The sequence below is a fragment of the Neovison vison genome, chromosome 14 (genome assembly GCF_020171115.1).
Source record: "Neovison vison isolate M4711 chromosome 14, ASM_NN_V1, whole genome shotgun sequence".
Taxonomy (NCBI): domain Eukaryota; kingdom Metazoa; phylum Chordata; class Mammalia; order Carnivora; family Mustelidae; genus Neogale; species Neogale vison.
In genome coordinates this window covers 38,631,696-38,653,585 of record NC_058104.1, presented here as the reverse complement: position 1 = coordinate 38,653,585, position 21,890 = coordinate 38,631,696, and the positions used below count along the sequence as shown (strand labels likewise).

The 21,890-nt window shown below is 56.3% G+C and overlaps 2 protein-coding genes across 16 annotated transcripts; one reads left to right on the top strand and one right to left on the bottom strand.

The window, feature by feature from the left end:
- The first annotated feature begins 820 nt into the window (after positions 1 to 820).
- ATXN2L (ataxin 2 like) lies at positions 821 to 13,784 on the top strand. Of its 15 annotated transcripts, none has more exons than XM_044234176.1 (24): positions 821 to 1,293; positions 3,015 to 3,051; positions 3,239 to 3,295; positions 3,381 to 3,452; positions 3,795 to 3,945; positions 4,959 to 5,083; positions 5,955 to 6,046; positions 6,461 to 6,661; positions 7,457 to 7,632; positions 7,795 to 7,908; positions 8,559 to 8,753; positions 8,843 to 8,914; positions 9,562 to 9,632; positions 9,810 to 10,105; positions 10,182 to 10,251; positions 10,731 to 10,877; positions 11,001 to 11,073; positions 11,167 to 11,354; positions 11,618 to 11,747; positions 11,833 to 11,954; positions 12,117 to 12,329; positions 12,473 to 12,662; positions 12,989 to 13,025; positions 13,138 to 13,363. In XM_044234176.1, the coding sequence occupies exons 1-23, from the start codon at positions 995 to 997 to the stop codon at positions 13,018 to 13,020; spliced, it is 3,123 nt and encodes a 1,040-aa protein (XP_044090111.1). In that variant the 5' UTR covers positions 821 to 994; the 3' UTR covers positions 13,021 to 13,025; positions 13,138 to 13,363. The 15 variants fall into 15 exon arrangements, 11 of the variants coding, with proteins under 11 accessions (XP_044090111.1, XP_044090108.1, XP_044090109.1 ...); XM_044234173.1 differs by having other exon boundaries at positions 8,541 to 8,753; XM_044234174.1 differs by having other exon boundaries at positions 8,541 to 8,753; positions 13,271 to 13,344.
- Positions 13,785 to 15,536: 1,752 nt separating this feature from the next.
- TUFM (Tu translation elongation factor, mitochondrial) lies at positions 15,537 to 18,910 on the bottom strand. The gene is made up of 10 exons (XM_044233136.1): positions 18,819 to 18,910; positions 18,521 to 18,715; positions 17,989 to 18,155; positions 17,661 to 17,765; positions 17,409 to 17,573; positions 17,133 to 17,265; positions 16,940 to 17,044; positions 16,673 to 16,824; positions 16,454 to 16,573; positions 15,537 to 15,900 (listed from the first exon to the last, which is right to left on the bottom strand). Exons 1-10 carry the CDS (start codon positions 18,859 to 18,861, stop codon positions 15,727 to 15,729), a joined length of 1,359 nt encoding a protein of 452 aa, XP_044089071.1. The 5' UTR covers positions 18,862 to 18,910; the 3' UTR covers positions 15,537 to 15,726.
- Between the last annotated feature and the right edge of the window lie 2,980 nt (positions 18,911 to 21,890).

Sequence of the window (21,890 nt, the reverse complement as noted above, 5' to 3'; positions counted from 1 at the left end):
GAGTTGAATGAAGAATTTTCAATTAGACCTTAGGTACTTTGGCCTTCAGTTTCTTTGTTACTACAGTTTAAGGGTTCATTCTAGGGCATGGAGAAACCAATTAGGTATTAAACCACTGAAGCTTACAATGATTTCGGATTTAGCATAGATTTATCTGCAGCATGCTGAGTTTCAAACCGGTAATTTTAACGTCCATCAGTCTTTCATACGAAGCAGACAAGGTCAACAGGAGCTTCTCCTGAAATCTACCGTAAGACTAAGAGGGGCAGTCGCGTGTTTAGACCCGGGATTTCTTTGCACTTAGACTCCGCCCACGGGCGCCTAGATGGCGGAAGAACCGCACGCTACGTCGTGACATCTCACACAGCTGCGGAGGTATCCCGACGCTACGCCACCGGTGAGGGCGGGGCGGCCGGTTCTTCCTTCCTCACGGCTACTTCGGCTCCTCCCCCGGCGCTTCACACGCTCATTGTGAAGCGACAGCGGCAGCCAACCTCTAGGGCTGTTTGAGACCTAGAGGCCCTAAATCTTCGGCGCGCGTGAGCGCCCGCGCTGCTCCTTCTCCCTTCCAAGGGCTAGGGGCGCGAGATTCGCCTCTTCTTATTCTCTCCTCGCCTGCCCGGAGCCAACTGCCCCGGTGCGCGCGGACATCTCGCGCCGCCGCTCCCTCCGCCCTGCCCCTCCCCCTTCGGGAGCTCCCGCCCGCGCGCTCCTCCTCCTCCCCTTTCCCCGGCGACGCGCACGCGCGCCAGGCCGGCTCGCGCCCTCTCGCTTTCCTCCAGCCCGCGAGACCCCCTCCCCTTCCGCCTCGCGGCGCTGCCTCGCGCCGCGGTCTTCTCTATCCACCCCCGACATCGCGGGGCTCCCCCCGCCCGCCAACGGCGGGTCCCCGGCTTCCCAAGCCCCCTCGCTTCCCGCGCTCTCCAGCGGGGGCCCAGCCCCGGCCTCCTCTCTCCCTCCCTTCCCCCTAATTCCCCTTCCGGACGCTGCCATCATGTTGAAGCCTCAGCCGCCACAACAGACCTCCCAGCCCCAGCAGCCGCCCCCCACGCAACAGGCCGTGGCCCGCCGGCCTCCCGGGGGCACCAGCCCTCCCAACGGCGGCCTCCCGGGGCCCCTGGCCTCCACCTCGGCTCCCGCAGGACCTCCCGCGGCCGCTTCTCCCTGCCTGGGGCCTGCAGCCGCCGCCGGGAGTGGGCTCCGCCGGGGAGCCGAGGGCATCTTGGCGCCGCAGCCCCCGCCGCAGCAGCAGCATCAGGAGAGGCCGGGGACAACGGCTGTCGGCAGCGCCAGGTGAGGAGGGGTGGGTTTCCGGGCGCTGGAGCCGAGGCTGCGGGGCGGCTCGGCTCCGGCCCAGCGGCCGGGACCCGAGGACACCGCGCGAGGCGGGAACCTAGCCCGGCCACCTTTGCGGGGCGCCGGGAGGCGTGGGGAACTCCCGTGAGGCCCGGGCTGGGTCCCCTCTGGTCCTAACAGGTCAGAGGGAAAGGGTCCCTGGGCTGCCACCGGGACATTTGGGGGCCGTGCTCAGCTCTCAGAGCCTAGTTGGGCCTTGGGGCTCCGGCCTTACGGGCAGGCGGGGCGCATCCCGCCAGGGCCGTCAGAACGAGGAGTTGGGGGGGCGAAGAGGATCGGGGTCCCCGGCTCCATTACCACGAAGGGTCTCGCGGTCCCCGGCTTCAGCCAATGGGGAGTCAGCTGCGGGAAGGGGTCCCCGGCCGCAGCCAATGGAGGGGGGCGCGCGGCCCACAGTTTGCCCAATGGGGAGGGAGGGACTTGGGAGCGGGTTGCTATCTCCTCCTTCCCGGTCTGGCCAGTAGGAGGGGAGCGGGGTGGGCGGGGGGGACGGAAGGAGGGACAACTGGGAGGACTGCAGGCAGGGAACCTCCAGCGCGCGCGCTCTTCCCGTACGTGCGCGCGGATGCTCTGTCTTATGACCCGGGCATTCGGGAGCCGCGGGTAACCTACAGGGCAGGGCTTGGGAATGTGCGTGGAGGGGCTCGCCTGGTGTTTGTGGATGAGTGCTGGACACCCTGCTCGCTGTCTTCTGTGTGTGGCTTAATGGAATCGAGAGTGGCGGTACACGCAGGCGCAGTGGGTTCTGGTCGCGGGAGGGGGGATTGGGAGGCCCTTGGGCTTTACTGCGCAAGCGCAGACCGGGCGAGGCCTCCCGGTGGATGGCTTTTGCGGCTGCGCTGTCCCCCAGCCCCGCTAACGGCCCCCTCGTCGCCCTCCTCAACCGACGGTTACATCAGCCAGCGAGGAGCTGGGTAGCGGGCGATCGGTGACCCCTCCTGGAGTGGGTAGCACTGAATGATTTGAAAAGGTCGAGAGGGTGGGTTGTAAAGGGAGCACCCTCCTCCCAGAGTTTGGGGCGTAAGGCTGGTGAGAATGATTGTCTTTTCGGTTTGAGAGGTGATGTGCCTGGGCTACGTGGTTCCGAATCCGCGTTCCCTGAGCTTTCGCCTTGATGTCCAGGGTGGTTTGTTGGCTAACGACTACCGTAGCGTTGCTTTCTTGGAAGCACGGGGCCCTGGCGCCTTGGAGAAAGTGAGAAGGTTGTGTCGAACTGACCACCATTGTTGATTGAGATCTGTTTTAGTAGCGTTTGGTGGAAATGTGTTCACTGGCTTTTACAGTCTATACCTTTCTTCTTCTGTAAGGTGAGAGTTTGAAAATCTTGTCGATAATTGGTTTGTAGTCGAAATCAGCCATCTTCACAGGGTATGTGGTTCTAGAATACCAAATTCTCTGAAATGAACTGTTAATAAGACGGATAGAATGTGTTTAACTGGGGCGCCTGGGTGGCTCAGTGGGTTAAAGATTCTGCCTTCATGACTCAGGTCATGGCCCCAGGGTCCTGGGATCGAGCCCTACATCAAGCTCTCTTCTTGGTGCCAAGCCTGCCCCCTCTGCCTGCCTCTCTGCCTACTTGTGATCTCTGACTGTCAAATGAATAAATAAAATCTTTTTTAAAAATGTGTTTAATTAGTTTCTTGTTTTCTTTCTCATAGGGGACAGAGCACAGGAAAGGGACCCCCACAGTCACCGGTGAGTGCCACTCCCCACCCTCAAAGCACAGAAGTCCATGTAGCATACAAGACAGATCATGTGCACAAATAGTCAGTTGGGCTTAGAAGAGTAGGGACCCAGCACATGCAGAGTGGGTGAGTGGAGTGTGGGTATTCAGAAGGAGGGTGATCTGTTGACTGGCTATTTAATTCTGTGTTGTTGGTAGGTGTTCGAGGGTGTCTACAACAATTCCAGAATGCTGCATTTTCTTACAGCTGTTGTGGTAAGTGGGTATCTAACCCCTGGTTTGTTTGAGGAGTGTAACGCACCAGTTTGCTGGAGACTCTTCTTTTTCCCCACTCTTTCAGGGCTCCACCTGTGATGTAAAGGTGAAGAATGGTACCACCTATGAAGGTATCTTCAAGACTCTGAGCTCAAAGGTTAGTGTGCTCAAATTAGCTGATTTTTGGAATTTCATGAAGGGGGAGGAGAATGAAGTAGGCTAGTTGGAGACGCGCGGTGGATGGGGTTGGGCAGCACTGTGTTACTCATTGCTCTAGGCCTGTCTCAGAATAGCGCTAGAAGCAGTAAGAAATGTGGGTTGGAATTGGAAGGCTGAATACTTTAACATTGAATACTTAGTCCTGGGCTGATGCGGAGAAGACTGTGTGACAGTGTGATGTCGGGATGAGGTTAGAAAGGGTAAAAGAAAAATAGTCCTATTTTTACCATCACATTTCTTGATACTGACCCTTTACTGTTTGGAAATGGGACTTTCCTAGTTTGAATTAGCAGTAGACGCTGTACACCGGAAAGCATCTGAGCCAGCAGGTGGCCCTCGTCGGGAAGACATTGTGGACACCATGGTGTTTAAGCCAAGCGATGTCATGCTCGTCCACTTCCGAAATGTTGACTTCAATTATGCTACTAAAGGTATCGTATTGGGTCTTTATGTCAGACTAGAGGGCAGAGAGCAGTTACATAATGACTTGAATTTTTTTCTTCCCCCTTTACCATCTTTTTTTTCTGAGGAGGAGAGCTATGTTTTTCTCCTCTTTTCTTTTTTTTTAATCTGAGAGAACAAGAGTATTAGATCATATGAGCAAGGGGGAGGGGTAGGGGTAGAAGCAGACTCCCTGCTGAGCAGGGAGCCCAATTTGGGACTCAGTACCAGGACCCTGATAATATGACCTGAGCTGAAGGCAGACACTTTACCGACTGAGCCACCCACACACCTAGGTTTTTCTTCTTGAGAATATGTCTTTTTTTTTTTCTATTTTTTTTTTTTTTTAAAGATTTTATTTATTTATTTGACAGAGAGAGATCACAAGCAGGCTGAGAGGCAGGCAGAGAGAGAGGAGGAAGCAGGCTCCCTGCTGAGCAGAGAGCCCGATGCGGGCCTCGATCCCAGGACCCTGAGATCATGACCTGAGCCGAAGGCAGCGGCTTAACCCACTGAGCCACCCAGGCGCCCTTGAGAATATGTCTTGATGTCTAAGATACAGTGGGATGAATTCCGGCCTGTGTTGTGGGTCCTTCATGTTTCCGTTGCTTTGCTTTCAACTCCTTTGCTCTCTTGAACTCTTTTTTTTTTTTTTTTTTAAGATTTTATTTATTTATGAGAGAGAGAGAGCATGAGAGGGAAGAAGGTCAGGGAGAAGCAGACTCCCCATGGAGCAGGGAGCCCAATACCTTGGGCTCCCTGCCCAAGCCTGGGACTTGATCCGAGCTGAAAGCAGTCGCTTAACCAACTGAGCCACCCAGGCGCCCTGGTCCTCTTGAACTGTTAAGACGAAGCTTCTTGTGCTGTACCACCCACACCCTACCTCTCCCCCAACCCTGACCCACATTTTCCTTTGCTTCCCAACTACTTCCTGGGGGTGGGGATGTTGGAAGAGGCTGTGGAATAATCCGCTGACTCCTGATCTTCGATTCTACCCCCACAGATAAGTTCACTGATTCAGCCATTGCCATGAACTCGAAGGTGAATGGGGAGCACAAAGAAAAGGTGCTTCAGCGCTGGGAAGGGGGCGACAGCAACAGCGATGACTATGACCTGGAGTCTGACATGGTACGGCCCCTTGTCTGAGAGCCGGGCATGCTGCTCCCTGAGTACAGGTCGCTGACTGAGATGTCACTCTTGGAACCAAGAGTTGCTTCTGGGGAGCGGGGAAAAGGATTTTTTACTATGGCCTGTTGATGGCTGTCCGATTCCAAATGAAAAGTTACAGAAAAGAACAAAACAAAAATACCTATTCTCCCAGCATCTGCAATTGACAGCTATTAACATTTGCTTCAAGATTTTTTTCCCTTCAACTTAGCAAAGCATAGACAAGATTGTGGATTGTGCAGTAGACCCATGTCCTTCCAAAAACAAGGACTTTGAAACATTTAAGATTTCTCATGAGTTAATGCAGTATTGTGGTATATTTAACTTGCACAAGAATTTTACCTTCCCCTCCAAAAAAGAATTTACCTTCCCTGATTCTTGTTTTTGATTTTTTTTCATATTGGTATATAGATCCAGTCATTGCTTTCACCTGTTTTGTCAAGTTCTACATATATCTATGGGTTTATAAATAACAGTCAAATGTATTTATCCTTTTCCTTATTGATAGGTATTTGTTACCATTATTTTGCTATTAAAAATAGTGCCTTACTGAACTTTAGACTATGTCCCCATGTAACATAATACCAAAATTTTCTAGAACGTAAACCTGTAAATGGACTCATCAGGTCTTAAGACTTTGGTTTTACTAGTGGGTGCCAGTCTGTCTGTACTACAATTGGAAGTACTAGTTTATATTTCTGCCACCCTTGTTCTTATTTTCCACTCTGGGTTTGGTCAGATTTGTGTGTTTTTCAACCTTGTGGGGGAGAATGACGGGTCATTGCTGCTTTCCTTACTGCGTTTTAAAACATTCTCCTTCCTCCCTCCTTAGTCCAACGGATGGGACCCCAACGAAATGTTCAAGTTCAACGAGGAGAACTATGGTGTGAAGACTACATATGACAGCAGTCTGTCTTCTTACACGTGAGTCTCTTGGTACTTCCCAGATGGTGTAATTTGAGGCATGGGGTTGTGGCATGTGTTCATGCTTTTCTGGGTGTCCAGGTTGCCCTCTCCCCACTTCTGGTCCTCCTTTGTCATTGTCCCCTCAAAATACCAGGCCATCTCATGGGTAGAATTAGCTGCTTTCTCGTCCGTTCACCCATTCTTTTCCTCTAGAACTTAAAACGTACTTACATACGAGTATAAGTACCCTGCTTCAGAGATCGGCCTTGTTGCCCGACGTGAGCCCTCATAGATTGCCCGTTAAATGCACGCTGAGTTGTTGAAGAGGCTAAACATCTGCACACCTGCGCTACTGGTGGGACTCAAAGATGTTTCTCCTTTTTCTTCTCTTGTCCCTGGCACTGGGGTGGTGGTCTGTGGTGGTCCTTTCAGGGTGCCCTTGGAGAAGGACAACTCAGAAGAGTTTCGTCAGCGGGAGCTGCGTGCAGCCCAGTTGGCTCGGGAGATTGAATCAAGCCCCCAGTACCGCCTGCGGATCGCCATGGAGAACGATGATGGGCGGACAGAGGAGGAGAAGCACAGTGCAGTCCAGCGGCAGGGTTCAGGACGGGAGAGCCCCAGCTTGGCATCAAGGTGATTGCTGGGGGCGGCCTGCTCTGTCTGGGGCTGTGTACAGGCCAGGGCTTGGGCCAAGATCCTTGTACACTCCTGTTTAACCTTCATGGCCATGTAAATGTAGGTTGGCACAGAGTTATTCCCAATTTTCAGGTTTAAGAACTGAGGCTTAGAGCAGATAAGTAGTTTGTCCAAGGTAACCAAGCTAAAGCCTATGGTAGAAAAAAATTTTTTTGAGTTTTGATAGTCTTCTTTTCTTATGTATATTCATTCATAAGTATGCCTTCATTTCTCCCTTTATAAAAACAAAATTAGGAGCCCCTGGGTGGCTCGGGTTAAAGCCTCTGCCTTCAGCTCAGGTCATGATCCCAGGCTCGTGCTTGGTGGGAAACCTGCTTCCCCCTCTCTCTCTACTTGTCTCTCTGTCTACTTGTGATCTCTGTCAAATAAATAAAATCTTTTTTAAAAAAACAAAAAAACCAAAAAGCATACCCACTATTTAGTGACATGTAAAAGCTATACCTTGAACTACCACTTGATACTCCTGCTCTCATAGGTCAGGAGTGGTAGAATTGTAAAACTTTGACCAGGTTGGTCAGGTCAGGGTTGACACAAAAGGTCATAAGCCTCTAACTACAGAACATTTAACCAGAATAGATCTTAATGTGGGGATAGTGCAGAGAGCTGGAGCGTGTGTGTGTGTGTGTCCGTGCCTGTGCGTGCCTGTGTGTGCGTGTACATGCACTTTAGAAGGAAAGGCTTCATTTTTCCAAAACGTGTGGGTAATTGACCTTACTTGAACTCTCCCCCTAGGGAGGGAAAGTACATCCCTCTACCCCAGCGAGTTCGGGAAGGTCCACGGGGAGGAGTTCGATGCAGTAGTTCCCGGGGTGGCCGGCCTGGCCTTAGCTCTTTGCCACCTCGTGGCCCTCACCACCTTGACAGTAGCAGCCCCGGCCCGGGTTCTGAGACACGTGGTATCAACGGAGGTGAGTTCTGAAGCGGGCTTTCGTTGGGGGGTGGGGAAGAGGATGGGAAGGCAGCAGGAAGGGTCATTGAAAGGCTGGGCGGTCTGGAAGGGGGACGCGTTGGTGATAATGTAATAGCAGCTACTCTGCCTCTTTTTTCCCGTCTTAAAAAAAAAAAATTAGGCCCTTCCCGCATGTCCCCTAAGGCCCAGCGGCCCCTGAGAGGTGGTGCCAAGACTCTGTCTTCAGCCAGCAGTAGGCCTTCTGGAGAAGCTCCTGTGGCACCTCCTCCGGCAGGTAAAATTCCAGCAGTGTTACATGAGGAAATAGAAGTTCTTGGGGAACTGTAAATGTTAGTTGTTGGAATGCTGGGATGGGAGACAGTTTTAAAATAAAAGAGATGTTTGGGGGGAGGTTGGATTTACGCTTTTAAGGGAAGAATTTGTTTCCCTCAATGTAGCAGCGCTGGCACAGCTGTCCATGGGCTGTGCCGGCTGGCGCATGTCTTTTGTTTATTAGTAATCAGGGCGCCTGGTGGGCTCAGTCTGTGGAGCAGGCGACTCTAGATCTTAGGGTCGGGAGTTCAAGCCCCACATTGGGCGCAGAGCTTACTTCCAAAAAAAAAAAAAAGGCATCTTTTTAGTTGTCAACATTTTGAAACAGGAGGCATAGAAAATCCCCAGTTTCTTTGGAAATAGAGAAAGTTCTGCAAACACTAGTTTGCTGGACTATGTTGTGAGTGTCTCTGTAAATATTCCAGTCTTTTATGCTGCCTGTGAATGTATCTTACCCGCTTATGTTATCTGCCTTGCTCTTTTGGGCACGTAGGTTTGTGACCTTGCATGTAAGAAAGGGGATAAACTTTCCTCGGTCTTTCTAGTGGGTTCCCTGTGCCTCTTACTCCCCGAACAGCAGTAACCATCATACAGCTTTCCCTTTCCTTCCAGTGGGCCGGATGTACCCCCCGCGCTCTCCCAAGTCGGCTGCTCCTGCCCCAATCTCAGCTTCCTGTCCTGATGCCCCCATGGGCTCAGCAGTACCGACCTCTTCAGCTTCCATCCCTGTGACATCATCGGTTGTGGATCCTGGAGTCGGCTCCATTTCCCCTGCTTCTCCAAAGATCTCATTGGCCCCCACAGATGGTAAGAATCAGGTAGTTGAGGGCTTGTGGACAATATGAAGTGTGGTTCTGGACAGAAGGACCTTCAGGCATATGTCTCTTCTTGCTCAGTAAAAGAACTTGCAGCCAAGGAACCTGGGAGAACGCTGGAGTCCCAGGAGCTGTCCCGGATAGCTGGGAAAGGTGAGAGTTGCTTGGGGGGGGGTTGGTTTTTGTTGTTTTATTTAAGATTTTATTTATTTGGGGACGCCTGGGTGGCTCAGTGGGTTAAGCAGCTGCCTTCGGCTCAGGTCATGATCCCGGCGTCCTGGGATCGAGTCCCACATCGGGCTCCTTGCTCGGCAGGGAGCCTGCTTCTCCCTCTGCCTCTGCCTGCCGCTCTGCCTGCCTGTGCTCGCTCTCTCCCTCTCTCTCTCTGACAAATAAATAAAATCTTTAAAAAAAAAAAAAAAAAGATTTTATTTATTTGACAGAGTGGGTACAAATGGGGAGCAGCAGGGGAAAAGGGAGAAGCAGGTTCCCTGCTAGCTAAGCAGGGAGCCCAGTGGGCACTCGATCCCAGGACCCCAAAATCATGACCGGAGCCGAAAGCAGATGGTTAACTGACTGAGCCACCCAGGCGCCCCCTTTCTTTTGTTTTTGTTTTTCTGAGGTGTGATGAGGGGAGCACTTTAATTAGTAATAAGTGTGGGGGTTCAGAAACAGTGCCTTGTCAGTTGTGTAATTTGAGTTCTCTAGTCCCCCCCCCCCCGTTGTCGTTTGGGTGCTGGCATTGTACCACCACTTTCTAAGAAAAGTGTGTTTCCTCCTCTTTTCCCTGTTTCTTATAGTTCCTGGCCTTCAGAATGAACAGAAACGCTTTCAACTGGAAGAACTGAGGAAATTTGGGGCCCAGTTTAAGGTGAGTGGAGTATGGGATGTGGAGTGTTAGGATGAGGGGGGGGAGGGGGCTCAGAGAAGCCGCGCAGGACTGGGACCGGGTGGCTTTGAAGAGATGAGCGAGCACAGATGCAAGAAGGGAGGCCAAGCCTGGGGTCTGGACTGTCTGGGGACTGTATGTGTGCCTCTCTCCTTCCAGCTGCAGCCCAGTAGCTCCCCTGAGACCAGCCTGGATCCTTTTCCTCCCCGGATCTTAAAGGAGGAGGCCAAAGGAAAAGAGAAGGAGGTTGATGGTCTGTTGACTTCAGAGCCAATGGGGTCCCCAGTCTCCTCGAAGACAGAGTCCGTATCAGATAAGGAGGACAAGCCACCACTGCCGCCGGCGGGAGGCACGGAGGGCCCAGAGCAGCCCCCGCCACCTTGCCCAAGCCAAACTGGCAGCCCCCCGGTGGGCCTCATCAAGGGAGACGACAAGGATGAGGGCCCAGTTGCTGAGTGAGTCGGTGGGGAGCTGGGGCGTGTCAGGTGGGGAGAGAGCAAGCCACGCGGACTGACTTTCTTTTTCTCTCAGACAAGTGAAGAAGTCAACACTGAACCCCAATGCCAAGGAGTTCAATCCCACAAAGCCTCTGCTGTCTGTGGTGAGACGGGATGGGCAGTGAGGACTGGTTTCCCCGAGGGAGGCTTGCAAGTGGGGTGACAGAGCACAGGGAGGCTCTCTGGCTGTTGGCCCGCTCTGGGGAGGACGGGTGTCCCTTGGGGGTGAGGGGTCATGGTGTGTCTGGTGAGTGTTACCTGTTTCTCCCTGAGGTTTAGCATTCAGCTTGGGGAGCATAGGTTGGGGTGGTTGTGAGCACGGGATTCATTCAGGCCCCCGATTTGGCTTGAACCTCTTGTACTTAAAAAAAGCTTGCTGATCACGGTCAAGCCATTTAACTTTTCTCTCTTGGTTTCCTTACCTAAAATTTGTTGAGTACCTGTCCCAGGGGCCCCAGTGGAAGGCTTAACCAGGACGCCGGGTGGAACGTGTCTGGCAGGCAGCACTCTGCTCTGCTGCTCTCTCAGGCACAGGAGAGGCGGACGGAAACCAAACTTGGTGTCCCCACCTTGTCTCTTACAGAATAAATCCACCAGTACCCCCACTTCTCCGGGGCCCCGGACTCACTCTACTCCCTCCATCCCGGTGCTGACAGCAGGCCAGAGTGGGCTGTACAGCCCCCAGTACATTTCCTACATACCTCAGATCCATATGGGACCAGCTGTTCAGGTGAGGGGAGGGGCTGAGCAGCTCCAGGCGAAGAGGCTGGGCGGAGCGGCTGAGGACCAGGTCAGGCCTGTTCAGGTTCTTTGTGAGCTGGCTGTGCAACTTGGCCTGTGTTCTCATCCCTAGGCCCCTCAGATGTATCCGTACCCTGTATCCAATTCTGTGCCTGGACAGCAGGGCAAATACCGGGGAGCAAAAGGTGAGCAGAGCTGGCAGGGCTGGTCAGCAGAGCTGCCTGGTTGCGTCCTGGCAGATGGAGCTTGAGCTCGGTCCTTGTTCCCTCACACGCCAGGCTCCCTGCCCCCCCAGCGCTCGGACCAGCACCAGCCAGCCTCAGCCCCTCCGATGATGCAGGCCGCCGCCGCCGCCGGCCCACCTCTGGTGGCTGCCACGCCGTACTCTTCCTACATCCCTTACAGCCCGCAGCAGTTCCCCGGCCAGCCCGCCATGATGCAGCCCATGGCCCACTACCCCTCGCAGGTGCCTGAGGCGGGGGATGGTGTTGGGGCCGGAGGACGGAGGGGAGGGTCCCCTGTGTTCGTCAGCCAGACTCGGGCTTCTGTCCTGCCTCTGGGAGGACCTGTAGCAAGGCACCGCTGGCATCTGAAGTAGAGATGACGTGGCATCTGCTGGCTGGGGTCGTCGTGGCCGGAGACCGGGTGGTTGTGACCAGGACCGCGTAGTGCTGCGCACGGGTTCCCAGGCAGCAGGATGTCCGACCGCCTCTCTCCTTGCCCTTCCAGCCGGTGTTTGCCCCCATGCTTCAGAGCAGCCCACGCATGCTGGCGTCGGGGAGCCATCCCCAGGCCATCGTCTCGTCCTCCACCCCTCAGTACCCTTCCGCAGAGCAGCCCACCCCCCAGGCCCTCTATGGTGAGTTCTGTGCCCTCCTCCTCAGACCTTGCTCCGTAGCCCCGGCTGGTATGCTCAGCACTGATTGCCCCTCTCCCCGCCGCAGCCACCGTCCACCAGTCCTACCCACACCACGCCACGCAGCTCCATGCGCACCAGCCGCAGCCGGCCGCCACGCCCACTGGGAGCCAGCCGCAGCCGCAGCACGCGGCCCCCAGTCCCGTCCAGGTGCCTGCCGCGGGAGAGCCGCGCGGTCGGGGCAGGAACGGGTGGCTGGAAGAGGGGGATGGAGTTGGGTCGTCCCCCAGTGGGAGAGGACCGGGCTCGGTGGGTGGTAGGCCTGGTACCTGAGGACTGGGGAGGCACTCACCCTTCCCCTCCCCCTGACAGCACCAGGCGGGGCAGGCCCCACACCTGGGCAGTGGACAGCCACAGCAGAATCTGTACCACCCAGGGGCCCTGACAGGCACGCCGCCTTCTCTGCCACCGGGACCGTCTGCCCAGTCCCCTCAGAGCAGCTTCCCCCAGCCAGCCGCTGTGTATGCCATCCATGCCCACCAGCAGCTGCCCCACGGCTTCACCAACATGGCCCACGTTACCCAGGTAAGAACCCGAGGGACCTGCTTCCTGGGGCTGTCCTGTTTTCGGACTCCTTGGTGCTCCTTCCTGAGTGCTCCTAACGCCGGGATTCTCGGAGCCCACGTCCAGCTTCTGGGGTGCTCGCGGGTGTGTTTTGTTCGTTGCAGGCCCATGTCCAAACTGGAATCACAGCAGCCCCGCCCCCTCACCCTGGGGCTCCCCACCCGCCCCAGGTGATGCTGCTGCACCCACCCCAGAGCCATGGGGGCCCCCCCCAAGGCGCGGTGCCCCAGAGTGGGGTGCCTGCACTCTCAGCTTCCACACCCTCACCCTACCCCTACATCGGACACCCCCAAGGTGAGCAGCCTGGCCAGGCGCCTGGATTTCCAGGAGGAGCCGATGACAGGATTCGTGAGTTCTCGTTAGCTGGGGGAATATGGCATGGAAGAGCTGACGGGCTGCAGGTGGGGCAGGATGCACGGGTTCTGGGAGGGGAGTGAGGGGTCGTGGAGGCAGGGCTGTCCCACAGGGCGCCCGCCGACCTGCACCTGTCTGTGAAGTATGTAGGGTGGGCAGAAGCCACAGTCGCCGCCGCCAGGGGCTTGCTCCTGGCTCTGTCCTTTGCTTCCCTCCGTCCTCGCTCAGTTGTGATCCAGCAGCCCCCCTCCCCACTGCCTCCCCAGCTCTCAGTGACCCCGACTGTCTCCTGACTTAGCCGAGGTAAGGTCAGCGCAGCAGACAGGGCCAGGCTGGGGTGTGGGGGGCTGAGCTGGGCGCACGAGTAAGGGCTATGGCTCACTGGGAAACAGCGATTGATCTGTGCTTCCGACAGCCCCGTGAGACACCTTGAGGAGGCCGCTCCTACCCAGACACTCCCCCCGCACCCCACACTGGACGGCATTGGATGAAGGGACAGCTGCTTGGGTTCTAATGCTCCTGCTCTCTTCTCTTTCCCCTCCAACCAGTTCAATCTCATCCCTCCCAGCAGCTCCCCTTCCACCCCCCGGGGAACTGAAGATTGTCCTGGCCGCGACCTGAGACCTCCATGAGTGGAGGGAAGAGTGATCTATGTCTCTTCCCCCAGCAGCTCGGACCAGTCCCAGCCCCCCCAATCCCCCCTTTCCCCCCCCCGGGGGAGCTGGGGAACTCCTGCCAAGCACCTTGAAGGGGAGGGGCCTCAGAGTGGGCAGGGCCAGGGTCCAGCGGGGGTGGGGGGTTCCTGCCCTGCCCCTGCCCCTCCCCACCCCATCTTGCCCTCCTGTCCTCGTCTATTCCCCGCTGGAGATGGAAGATCTTTTATTTTCTATTATTTATAACCTCAGACTTGGGCCCCCTGTTTCTTTCTTCCCCATTAACTTGAGTGACCTGCGTGAGAGACAGACAGACAGATGCCCCACAAGGATGGTTGGACAAGGACTTTTACTTTTTATTACATAAAAATATTAAAAAAAAAAAAAAAGTTAAAAAAAATAAAATTTTAAACTAACTTAACCTGACTCTGGTTTCCTCTGGAGAACCGAGTAAGACGGTAGCTGTCCGGTGTCGGGAGGCCCGGGTCGGCCCCGACAGCAGGGAAGCGCGGCGGGCAGCCCGAGGGCGCTTGTGCCCGGTCACTGCCACACGCCCCAGCTTCCCGGGAACTTCGCTCTCCCCTTGCTGCCGGTCTCCTCGTCAGGTGCAGTTTCAGGTTTTTATTGCTAGTGTAAGTACTTCATGAATTTCTTTAACCTCCTTAACCTCCCTGCACCAAGAAGCTGCTGAGTGGTTTTGGCCCCTGGAAACAAAGGCCTGCACACAAAGGTGTGTGCAGGTGGGTGCTGCAGACTAAGCCACTAGCAGAGGGGAGACCTCTGGGCGGAGCCTGGTTTAGGGGAGCAAGAGCTGAACCAGGGGCTAAATGGCACAAAGTGCCAGGTGTGGGATGTGAAACAACACATCGCAGAAGCGTTTGGTTATTTCCAAGGATACCGGTTGCAGTTTTTACTGCATTTCCTAAGTGAAGGTCATTTCCCCCTTAGGGCATCCAGGGGATGGGGCTGGTACTCGCGGTTAGGTGAGGATGTTTCAGCTGGGACCAAAGCCAGAGAAAATGGGTAGACAGCAGGGCAGGAAAAGTGAAGGTTACACAGACTTGGGATGAGGGTTTAAGGCGTGGTAATGGGTGGGTATGCTGAGGTGGTGGGGGCAGCTTCTGCACTGGCAATCGGGAACAGGCGTGCAAGGTTGTGGAGCTCTCCTGGAGGATGGAGCTGGATCCGGGGGGCGGTGATGGAGAAAGCAGCAGCGGGGAAGCCAGCTGGGCTCGGGATGTGTCCGGAGCAGGTGGAGACCGCCTGAGACCTGGTCCTGAGGCTCAGGAGAGGGTCTTAGGAATCTCTCAAAACCTGGCCTCGCCTCAGACGCTAAGGAGAGTAAAGCAGAACTGCCCTATTGCTGGACAGTTCTTATTTGTGAAGCTCTTCTGTCCCTTTCTTGAGCCCACTTTTCTGCCTCTGCTATGAAGCCACAGATTTGACCGACTCAGAACAGCTCTCGGGTCGGGCCTAAGAGCCCCCCCACTCCGGATGGCTGGCCCGTGCGGAGTGTGCTCATTTATTAGGAAGCGAGGTTGAAAGGGGTGCTGGTTAATCCCTGCTAAAAGTTCACCTTTTTTTGTTTGGGGTCAGCGTCCTGGCCAGTCAAGTTCAAGTTTTTATAAAACCCCTATTCAGCATTTTACTCCCTACACATCTGATCCAGTCCTTAATTTTAAATCTCAGGATGTGTTCAAAATGCACACTTCAGTTTGCAACTTCTCGCTTCGTGTCTGGAATCACCATGGAGCCCAGAAACGGACTTACTAAAACCAGGGTCCTCACCAAGTGCTGGCTGTTGGCTCTAGAGGTGAGACGCGGTTCCCAGTGTCCTAGAGCCTCAGACAAGGGGAGGTGGGCATGAACAGGCTTCCAAACCACTGAGGACAGGAGGTGGGGTTGGCGTCGCAGCGGAACCCATGCTTGCTCTGCGGTCAAGTCCCCAGTTTCCCCCCCAGGACAGCCAACGGTCCAACCAGTGTTTCGTGAGGCAGCCACACCGACTTCACTAGACCAGCTTCCTCACGTGGTCAGAGCAGTGCGGCCCGCTGGAAGACCGGAGCTTTTCCAGACGGTATCACAGAGAAGCCGGGATGCGTCCCATGCTCCACGTTCCTACCCCCATCCTCTCCAGCTCAGACAAAGCACACAACGCCCCTCACTATTCACAGAACAGTTTATTGACCTACCTCACCCAGCAGGCCCCGGGGCCCCTCCTGACCAGGGGAAGGGTCAGTCTAGTGCTTGGCTGGGCTGCAGCCCGTGCCCTGGGGAGGGGCAGCAGCAGTAGCAGGCGACAGCGCCAGCCGGTGCAGCCTTCCACAGCAGAGTCTGATTCGAGTCCAGACTCAACTCCACTTGAGGTTCTTGTCTTCCTCGGTCATCGCCGGCGTCTCAGTGACAAGGCCAGTGCCAATGGTCCGGTTGCCATCGCGCAGGGTGAAACGCTGGCCTTTTTCTAAGATCATGGGCTGCCGCAAGATAAGGCTGACCTTCAGGTCCTCCCCGGGCATGGCAAGCTCCTGGCGGCGGAAAAGAGAGGGTTCGTGCACGGCCCTCAGGGCACCTGCCCAACTGTTTGCTGCCTACCAAGGTTCCAAGTTAAGGAATGGATGTTAACTACACTGAACTGCACCAGGGAGATGCTTTCCGGAGACCCCGCTGCCGGACCGACGCGACAGTCCACGTGAAGACAGGAGAGAACTTGTGACGGGCGTTCCTAACGCTCGCTCTTGAAAACAAAGTCAAGGAACCTATGGGTCGTGCAGTTTTCTTAGTCACACAACTTCCCGAGCCACCGTGTTCAGTGGAGCTCTCAACTGGGAGACTGCCCTTCTGGGAGCGCTTCCTGTGGGTAAACTCTAACACGGGTGGTGTGTCGCCTACTTCAGCCCCGGGAATACTGGGTGGAGACTCCCTCCCCCAAACCCACCCAGCCAGACCTTCCCGGCACTAGCTCCACCTGCGCCAGTCACCGGACAGTCACCCACGCGGTCACATCTGTGATTGGGCGCGAGGGGAGCCGGCACAAAGAGGGTCTCTTCGACTCCTTCACGTTCCCTGTGCCCACCATACCTTCCCTGGCGGCAGGATGACCCGACAGGCCATGTCCCAAGTCAGGGAGAACATGACCGGCATGAAGTGGGACACAAAAGGCTTGTGGCGGCCGCCCTCCTCCTTGCTGAGGATATAAACCTGGAAGGGAGCAACGAGGGTGAAACTGTGCCCGGCTGGGGACGCTGCCTCTGCACGCAACAGCCTGGCTCCGCGCCGCCCATCACCTGGAGCCCTCACCTGTGCCTCCACCTTCTGGTGCGGCTGGATGGACCCGGGCTTGGCCATGACCAGGCCACGCCTTAGGTCCTCTCGCTTCAAGCCTCGGACCAGGGCTCCAAGGTTGTCGCCTGCCTCTGCCCTCTCCAGACTCTTGTGGAACATCTCAATGCCTAGGAGGAAAGAGGCGAGACAAGGGAGGAGGATGTAGGGCAGAGGAAGGCGCAAAGGATCTGCAAAGGGAAATCCTGAAGCCAGCCCCTGGGTCCCAAAGCGTCTTTTCTGTACCTGTCACCACAGAGCGAATGTTCTTGCTATGTCCCAGGAACTCACACTCATCTCCCTTCTTCAAGATGCCACGCTCCAGTGTACCTGTCACCACCGTGCCCCGGCCTGGAAAGAAAGGACAGGAAGTAGTACATGAGGGACACTGGGTCAGGCTATATAGCTAGAGACGGGTGCAAGTGAACACGGTCCTCACCAGGAATGGAGTAAATGGACTCTACAGGCAGCAGGAAAGGCTTCTCCAGGTCTCGGGTGGGTACTGGGATGTAAGTGTCCACGGCATCCAGCAGCTTCTGCACAGACTTCACGCCCAGCTCAGGGTCACGTTGCTGTGGGGGGAAGTGACAGGACCCTGAAGTTTTCATTCTGCTCCTCCTCCTAAGAGACACTCCCCAGGCTCGGAGCAGAACTCTGGATGCCCATCCAGCCCCATCCTCTGCCTGGAACAGCCCCTGCGTGACCCTGCCTTCACCTCAAGGGCACAGAGGGCAGAGCCTACGATGACCGGGGTCTCCTCCCCTTTGTAGCCAAACTCAGTGAGCAGTTCCCGGATCTCCAGCTCCACCAGCTCCACCATCTCGGAGTCCTGGACAGCATCTGCCTTGTTCACGTACACCACGACATGCTCCACTCCAATCTGTGGATGGCAAGGAGGAAGCAGCGTGTCCTCCATGGACCAGCTCCCCACTCTTCCTCCTTCCACCCCTCCCTGGGCTCTGAGTACCTGTCTGGCCAGTAACAGGTGCTCTCGGGTCTGGGGCATAGGGCCATCATTGGCCGCCACCACCAGGATGCAGCCATCGAGGGGGGCGGTGCCCGTGATCATATTCTGGGGAGGAGGACAGGAAACAGCCTAGTGTAAGGACCTCCTCAGCTCCGCATCCATCCAGCCAAGCACAGCAGCTGAGGCCCACCTTCCTCGGCCGTCTCCTTACCACCCACTGGGAGTGGTCAAGCCCCGAAATCCGAGACCTCAACGCATGCACCTTGAGTGTCCTAACTCCTGCACAAACCCAACATTTCCCTGGCCCCGTACCCAGCAATTCTCTCACCTTAACGTAATCCGCATGACCCGGGCAGTCTGTGTGGGCATAGTGGCGGGCTGCAGTGCTATACTCCACGTGAGCTGCATTAATCGTGATTCCGCGGGCTCGCTCCTCCGGGGCGTTGTCAATCTCTTCGTATTTCTTAAATTTGGCTCCCCCTCCCTCTGCTAAAACTACGGGGAAGGAGGATAAGCTTTGCAGGTGCCGTTCCAGAGGTAGGCAGGCCACACCCGGCCCCTCCCACCTACTACGCAAACCAGGGCTAGGAGAACACGGTGCCCGTGACCCCCTCCCTTGGTTCCGCAGCGGGTTCAGAAGGAAATACGAAAGTCCAGCCCTGCGACTTCCCTAGGATAAAGCCTCGGCTTACAGGGCACTAGCCACGGCTAGGAGGCCGTTCGGGCTCCCCAGCTCCTGCATCACCAAGTCCTTCACGTCCGGGGAATGGGTTCCCTGCACCGTCCAGCCCGCCGCGGGGGCCCCAGGTCCCGCCAGCCGAGCGGGCGCTTCCGGACGCCCCCGACCCACCCCCGCTTACTCTTCGTGATGGCCGCGGTCAGCGTGGTCTTGCCGTGGTCCACATGGCCGATGGTGCCCACGTTCACATGCGGCTTGTCGCGCACGTAGGTCTTCTTGGCCTCCACGGCCAGCCCACGGCACAAGCTGGGCAGCGCCGGGGCCCTCAGCGGCCGCAAGAGGCCCTGCAGCAGCGGAGCCGGGCCGGTCCCGAGACCTGCCGGGGCAGAGGCCTGGAATCAGGGCGCCGGTCCGAGCCCGGCCGCTCGCGCCGACCCCCACGCGGCCCCGCGCCGCCACTGCCTTCCCCGCCCTCTCACCGCTCAAGAGGGGCGTCGCGCGCAGCAGGGTCGTGGCCGCCATGGTGGTCGCCCTCGCGCCCCGCGCACCCGGCCCCGGGCGCCCGCGCGTGCAAGAAGGAAAGGGCACGGGCGACTGGAGGTCATTTCCGGCGGAAGTGACGGTCTGGAGGGCAAGTCTGGGTCCCTCTAGCCTCCACTTTTGATGGCCGTCGTACGACTTCCGGGCGCGGAACCGAAGACGACGGCGGAAGGGGCTGGCGTCTCGCGGGGCGGGCCGGGAGGGAGACGGTTTCCACGGCGCGCTCGGGCTTCGCGGACTGACGGGGGCGAAGCGACCGTCTCCGGCGGCGGCGGCGGCGCGGGGGAGTGACGTGACGCGTCCCGTCGCGCCGCGGCGCCCCGCAGGCTCATGGGCGTTGTAGTTCCCAGCGCGGCGAGTGCTGCTTGCGCCTGGCGTGGGAGGCCGGGAGGGCTAAGCCGGGTTCCGAGGGAGGCTGCCGGCCGCCCTGGCGCGGCCTGCGGGGGAGCGTCCGTAGAGTCCGACCTTCTGCGCGGGTCTGGCGAGAGATCTGGCGGCCGTTGAGCCGCCGCTGGAGGTATGAGGAGACCCTACGGCCAGGCGGAGAGAGACGGACTTGGGAGCCCCTCGCGAGTGGGGCGCCCGCGTGACCCGTCTCTGCGCGGAGTCTTTGTTTCCTGTCGGTAAAACGGGTGCAGTAGTACAGACCTCATGGGGGAGATTCTGACGTCTGGCTCTGGGAGGACGTGAGCTGGATAGGAGGCAGGAATGGAGGCCAGGGGCCTCCGGGTCCCACATTCCGTGACCCCGAAATACCCACCCTCCTGGCTCGCAGCCTGCGGGGACACACAGCTTTGCCGTCCACCCCCTGGAGCCTCTCTTCCCGCGGACTAAGCACTAATTCCCTTGCTCGCCGCCCCACCCACCCACCCAGTTATGCAGATGTGCAGAGGGTCCGAGGGTAAGGGCCGGTTTCAGGCGCCTGCACGGGCAGCCTGAGTCTGTCTTGTCCCTGCGGTGGCCCCCGGCACCGAACACGGGGCGGGGCATCGGGTGGGTGCTCGGGGCACTTGTGTTGACTGAGTGAGTGAGTGCGAGGCTAGCAACTGGCCTTTAACTCTGACATCCATCATCTCGTCACCCAGGGGTGAGAACAGCAGCTGCTTAATTTAACCCTGATTGATCTTTCCCAAACTCACCAGCTCCTAAGATTCCGTGGACGGTATTTGGTTTCAGAGAGATTCCCTAATTCCTCCCTTGGAGATGATGATTCAGGAGGGTCTGGGCACAGACAGGGAAATTGTATTTATTTATAACTCACACGGTTTCCCAAGCTCGGAGGAGTTTGGGAAACAAAGCTAGAGCTTAGCATGGGTGGGGCTTTGTGCAAATGCTTCGTATTGGTTCACATTACACGCGCCCAGTGTTGCCCTGTGTGGCGGGAGCTGTGACTTTCCCCATGTCACAGGCGAGAAAACAGCATCAGGGTGCTTCAGGAACCCAGTACAACTGGACTCGGAAAAAAGTGTGCACTTGACCATCACCCGATACTGTCATTCCGCTGCCAATTTACTGCTCAAAGAAAAGGAAGAACTTGGTAAGACTTGTGTCCTCCTGGCCTTCCGGCCGGTCATCTCTGCTTAGGAAGGGCTGTGCCATAACTAAAGGTTTTCTTTGTCTTGATCCTGTTCCTCAGGTTCTCCACTCCTGGGGATTTCTTCTGAGACACTATTGGCCACTATGAGAAGATTTTTGGGAGGTGGTACTGAACGAATGCTTTCTATTCTAGCGGTGCTGTGTTTATTGGAATGTGTATTGTTGGAAACAGAAAACTGGGGTGGCAAATACTGAGATTAAACAATGAGTCAACTTAGGGGCACCTGGGTGGCTCCGTTGGTTAAGCAGCAGCCTTCTGCTCAGGTCATGATCTTGGGGTCCTGAGATGGAGCCCCACATCAGGCTTCCTGCTCAGTGGGGAGTCTGCTTCTCCCTCTCCCTCTGCTGCTCCTCCTGCCTCTGCTATCTCGCTCGTGCGCACTCTCAAGTAAATAAATAAAATCTTCTTAAAAATATTAATAAATAAGAAATAAATCTATTTACGAAGCAGTGTGTGGTAGATAATATTGTGGGAATATAAACATGTGGCAGATTTTGGGGGCAGGTGGTACACGAATGACTGAAGTTGGAGAAACACAGCTCTCAGAAGAGTCCGAAGGGAGAAGATTTTCTGTAGAGCTGTTGACTGTTTCTTGGAGAGCTGTTGCTGTTGACCGTAGTATCGTCTGTAATCGAAGTCTTTTTTTTTTTTAAGATTTTATTATTTATTTGACAGATCACAAGTGTGCAGAGAAGCAGGCAGGCGGGGGGTGGGGGGAAGCAGGCTCCCTACTGAACAAAAATACCGATGTGGGGCTCGATCCCAGGACCCTGAGATCATGACCTGAGCTGAAGGTAGAGGCTTAGCCCACTGAGCCACCCAGGCGCGCCAGTAGTTGGAAGTCTTGATTTACAGACAACAGAATTTCCATTGGCTGGTTTACACAGAAGAAGGATTTGTTTAGGGGTTTGAGTTAGCTTACCGAACTGTGGGATGGGCCAGAGAAACAGCTCCCAAGACGTGGAACTGATCTGATGTGGGAAGAAAAGTGGGGTTCCTGCCACCGCCATCACCACCAAACACCAAGGGCCAGGCCTCAGACTCCTCCGCGACACCTACTGCTCATGGCACTGAAGCCGCTTCTGCCTCCAGAAGGTGGCCTTCCCTCCCTCCCAACCCTCTGGCCCCCCAAAACAGGCAGATTCAAAGCCTCCCTTGAATGCCTCTGATTGGAGAAGCCTAGATCGTCCTGTGTCCGTATCGGTATCAGAGGAGCCTAAGAGAGGCCGCGTAACTTTAACTTTGGGAGAGCAGAGGTGCTAGCGGGGATTCAGCCACAGGGAATACAGACGTCCAGCATGCGGCTTGTGGGAGCATCAGTTTGGCACGGCCGCTAGTGAGGTAGCAATAGGGTGGGCTCCGAGTTGCCGAGTCTTGTGGGCAGTGCCAGGAGAAAAAGGAAGGCCGGCTGCCA

Excerpts from the sequence above, each read along its gene's own strand:
- ATXN2L (XM_044234167.1), top strand. The coding sequence starts at position 995 with ATGTTGAAGCCTCAGCCGCCACAACAGACCTCCCAGCCCCAGCAGCCG. Across the intron at positions 6,047-6,460 it reads AGCAGTCTGTCTTCTTACAC|GGTGCCCTTGGAGAAGGACA; the intron begins GTGAGTCTCTTG and ends TGGTCCTTTCAG. Across the intron at positions 11,355-11,617 it reads TGGCCCACTACCCCTCGCAG|CCGGTGTTTGCCCCCATGCT; the intron begins GTGCCTGAGGCG and ends TTGCCCTTCCAG.
- TUFM (XM_044233136.1), bottom strand. The coding sequence starts at position 18,861 with ATGGCGGCCACGACCCTGCTGCGCGCGACGCCCCTCTTGAGCG. Across the intron at positions 18,716-18,818 it reads CGCGACGCCCCTCTTGAGCG|GTCTCGGGACCGGCCCGGCT; the intron begins GTGAGAGGGCGG and ends CTGCCCCGGCAG. Across the intron at positions 17,574-17,660 it reads ACCTGTTACTGGCCAGACAG|ATTGGAGTGGAGCATGTCGT; the intron begins GTACTCAGAGCC and ends TGCCATCCACAG.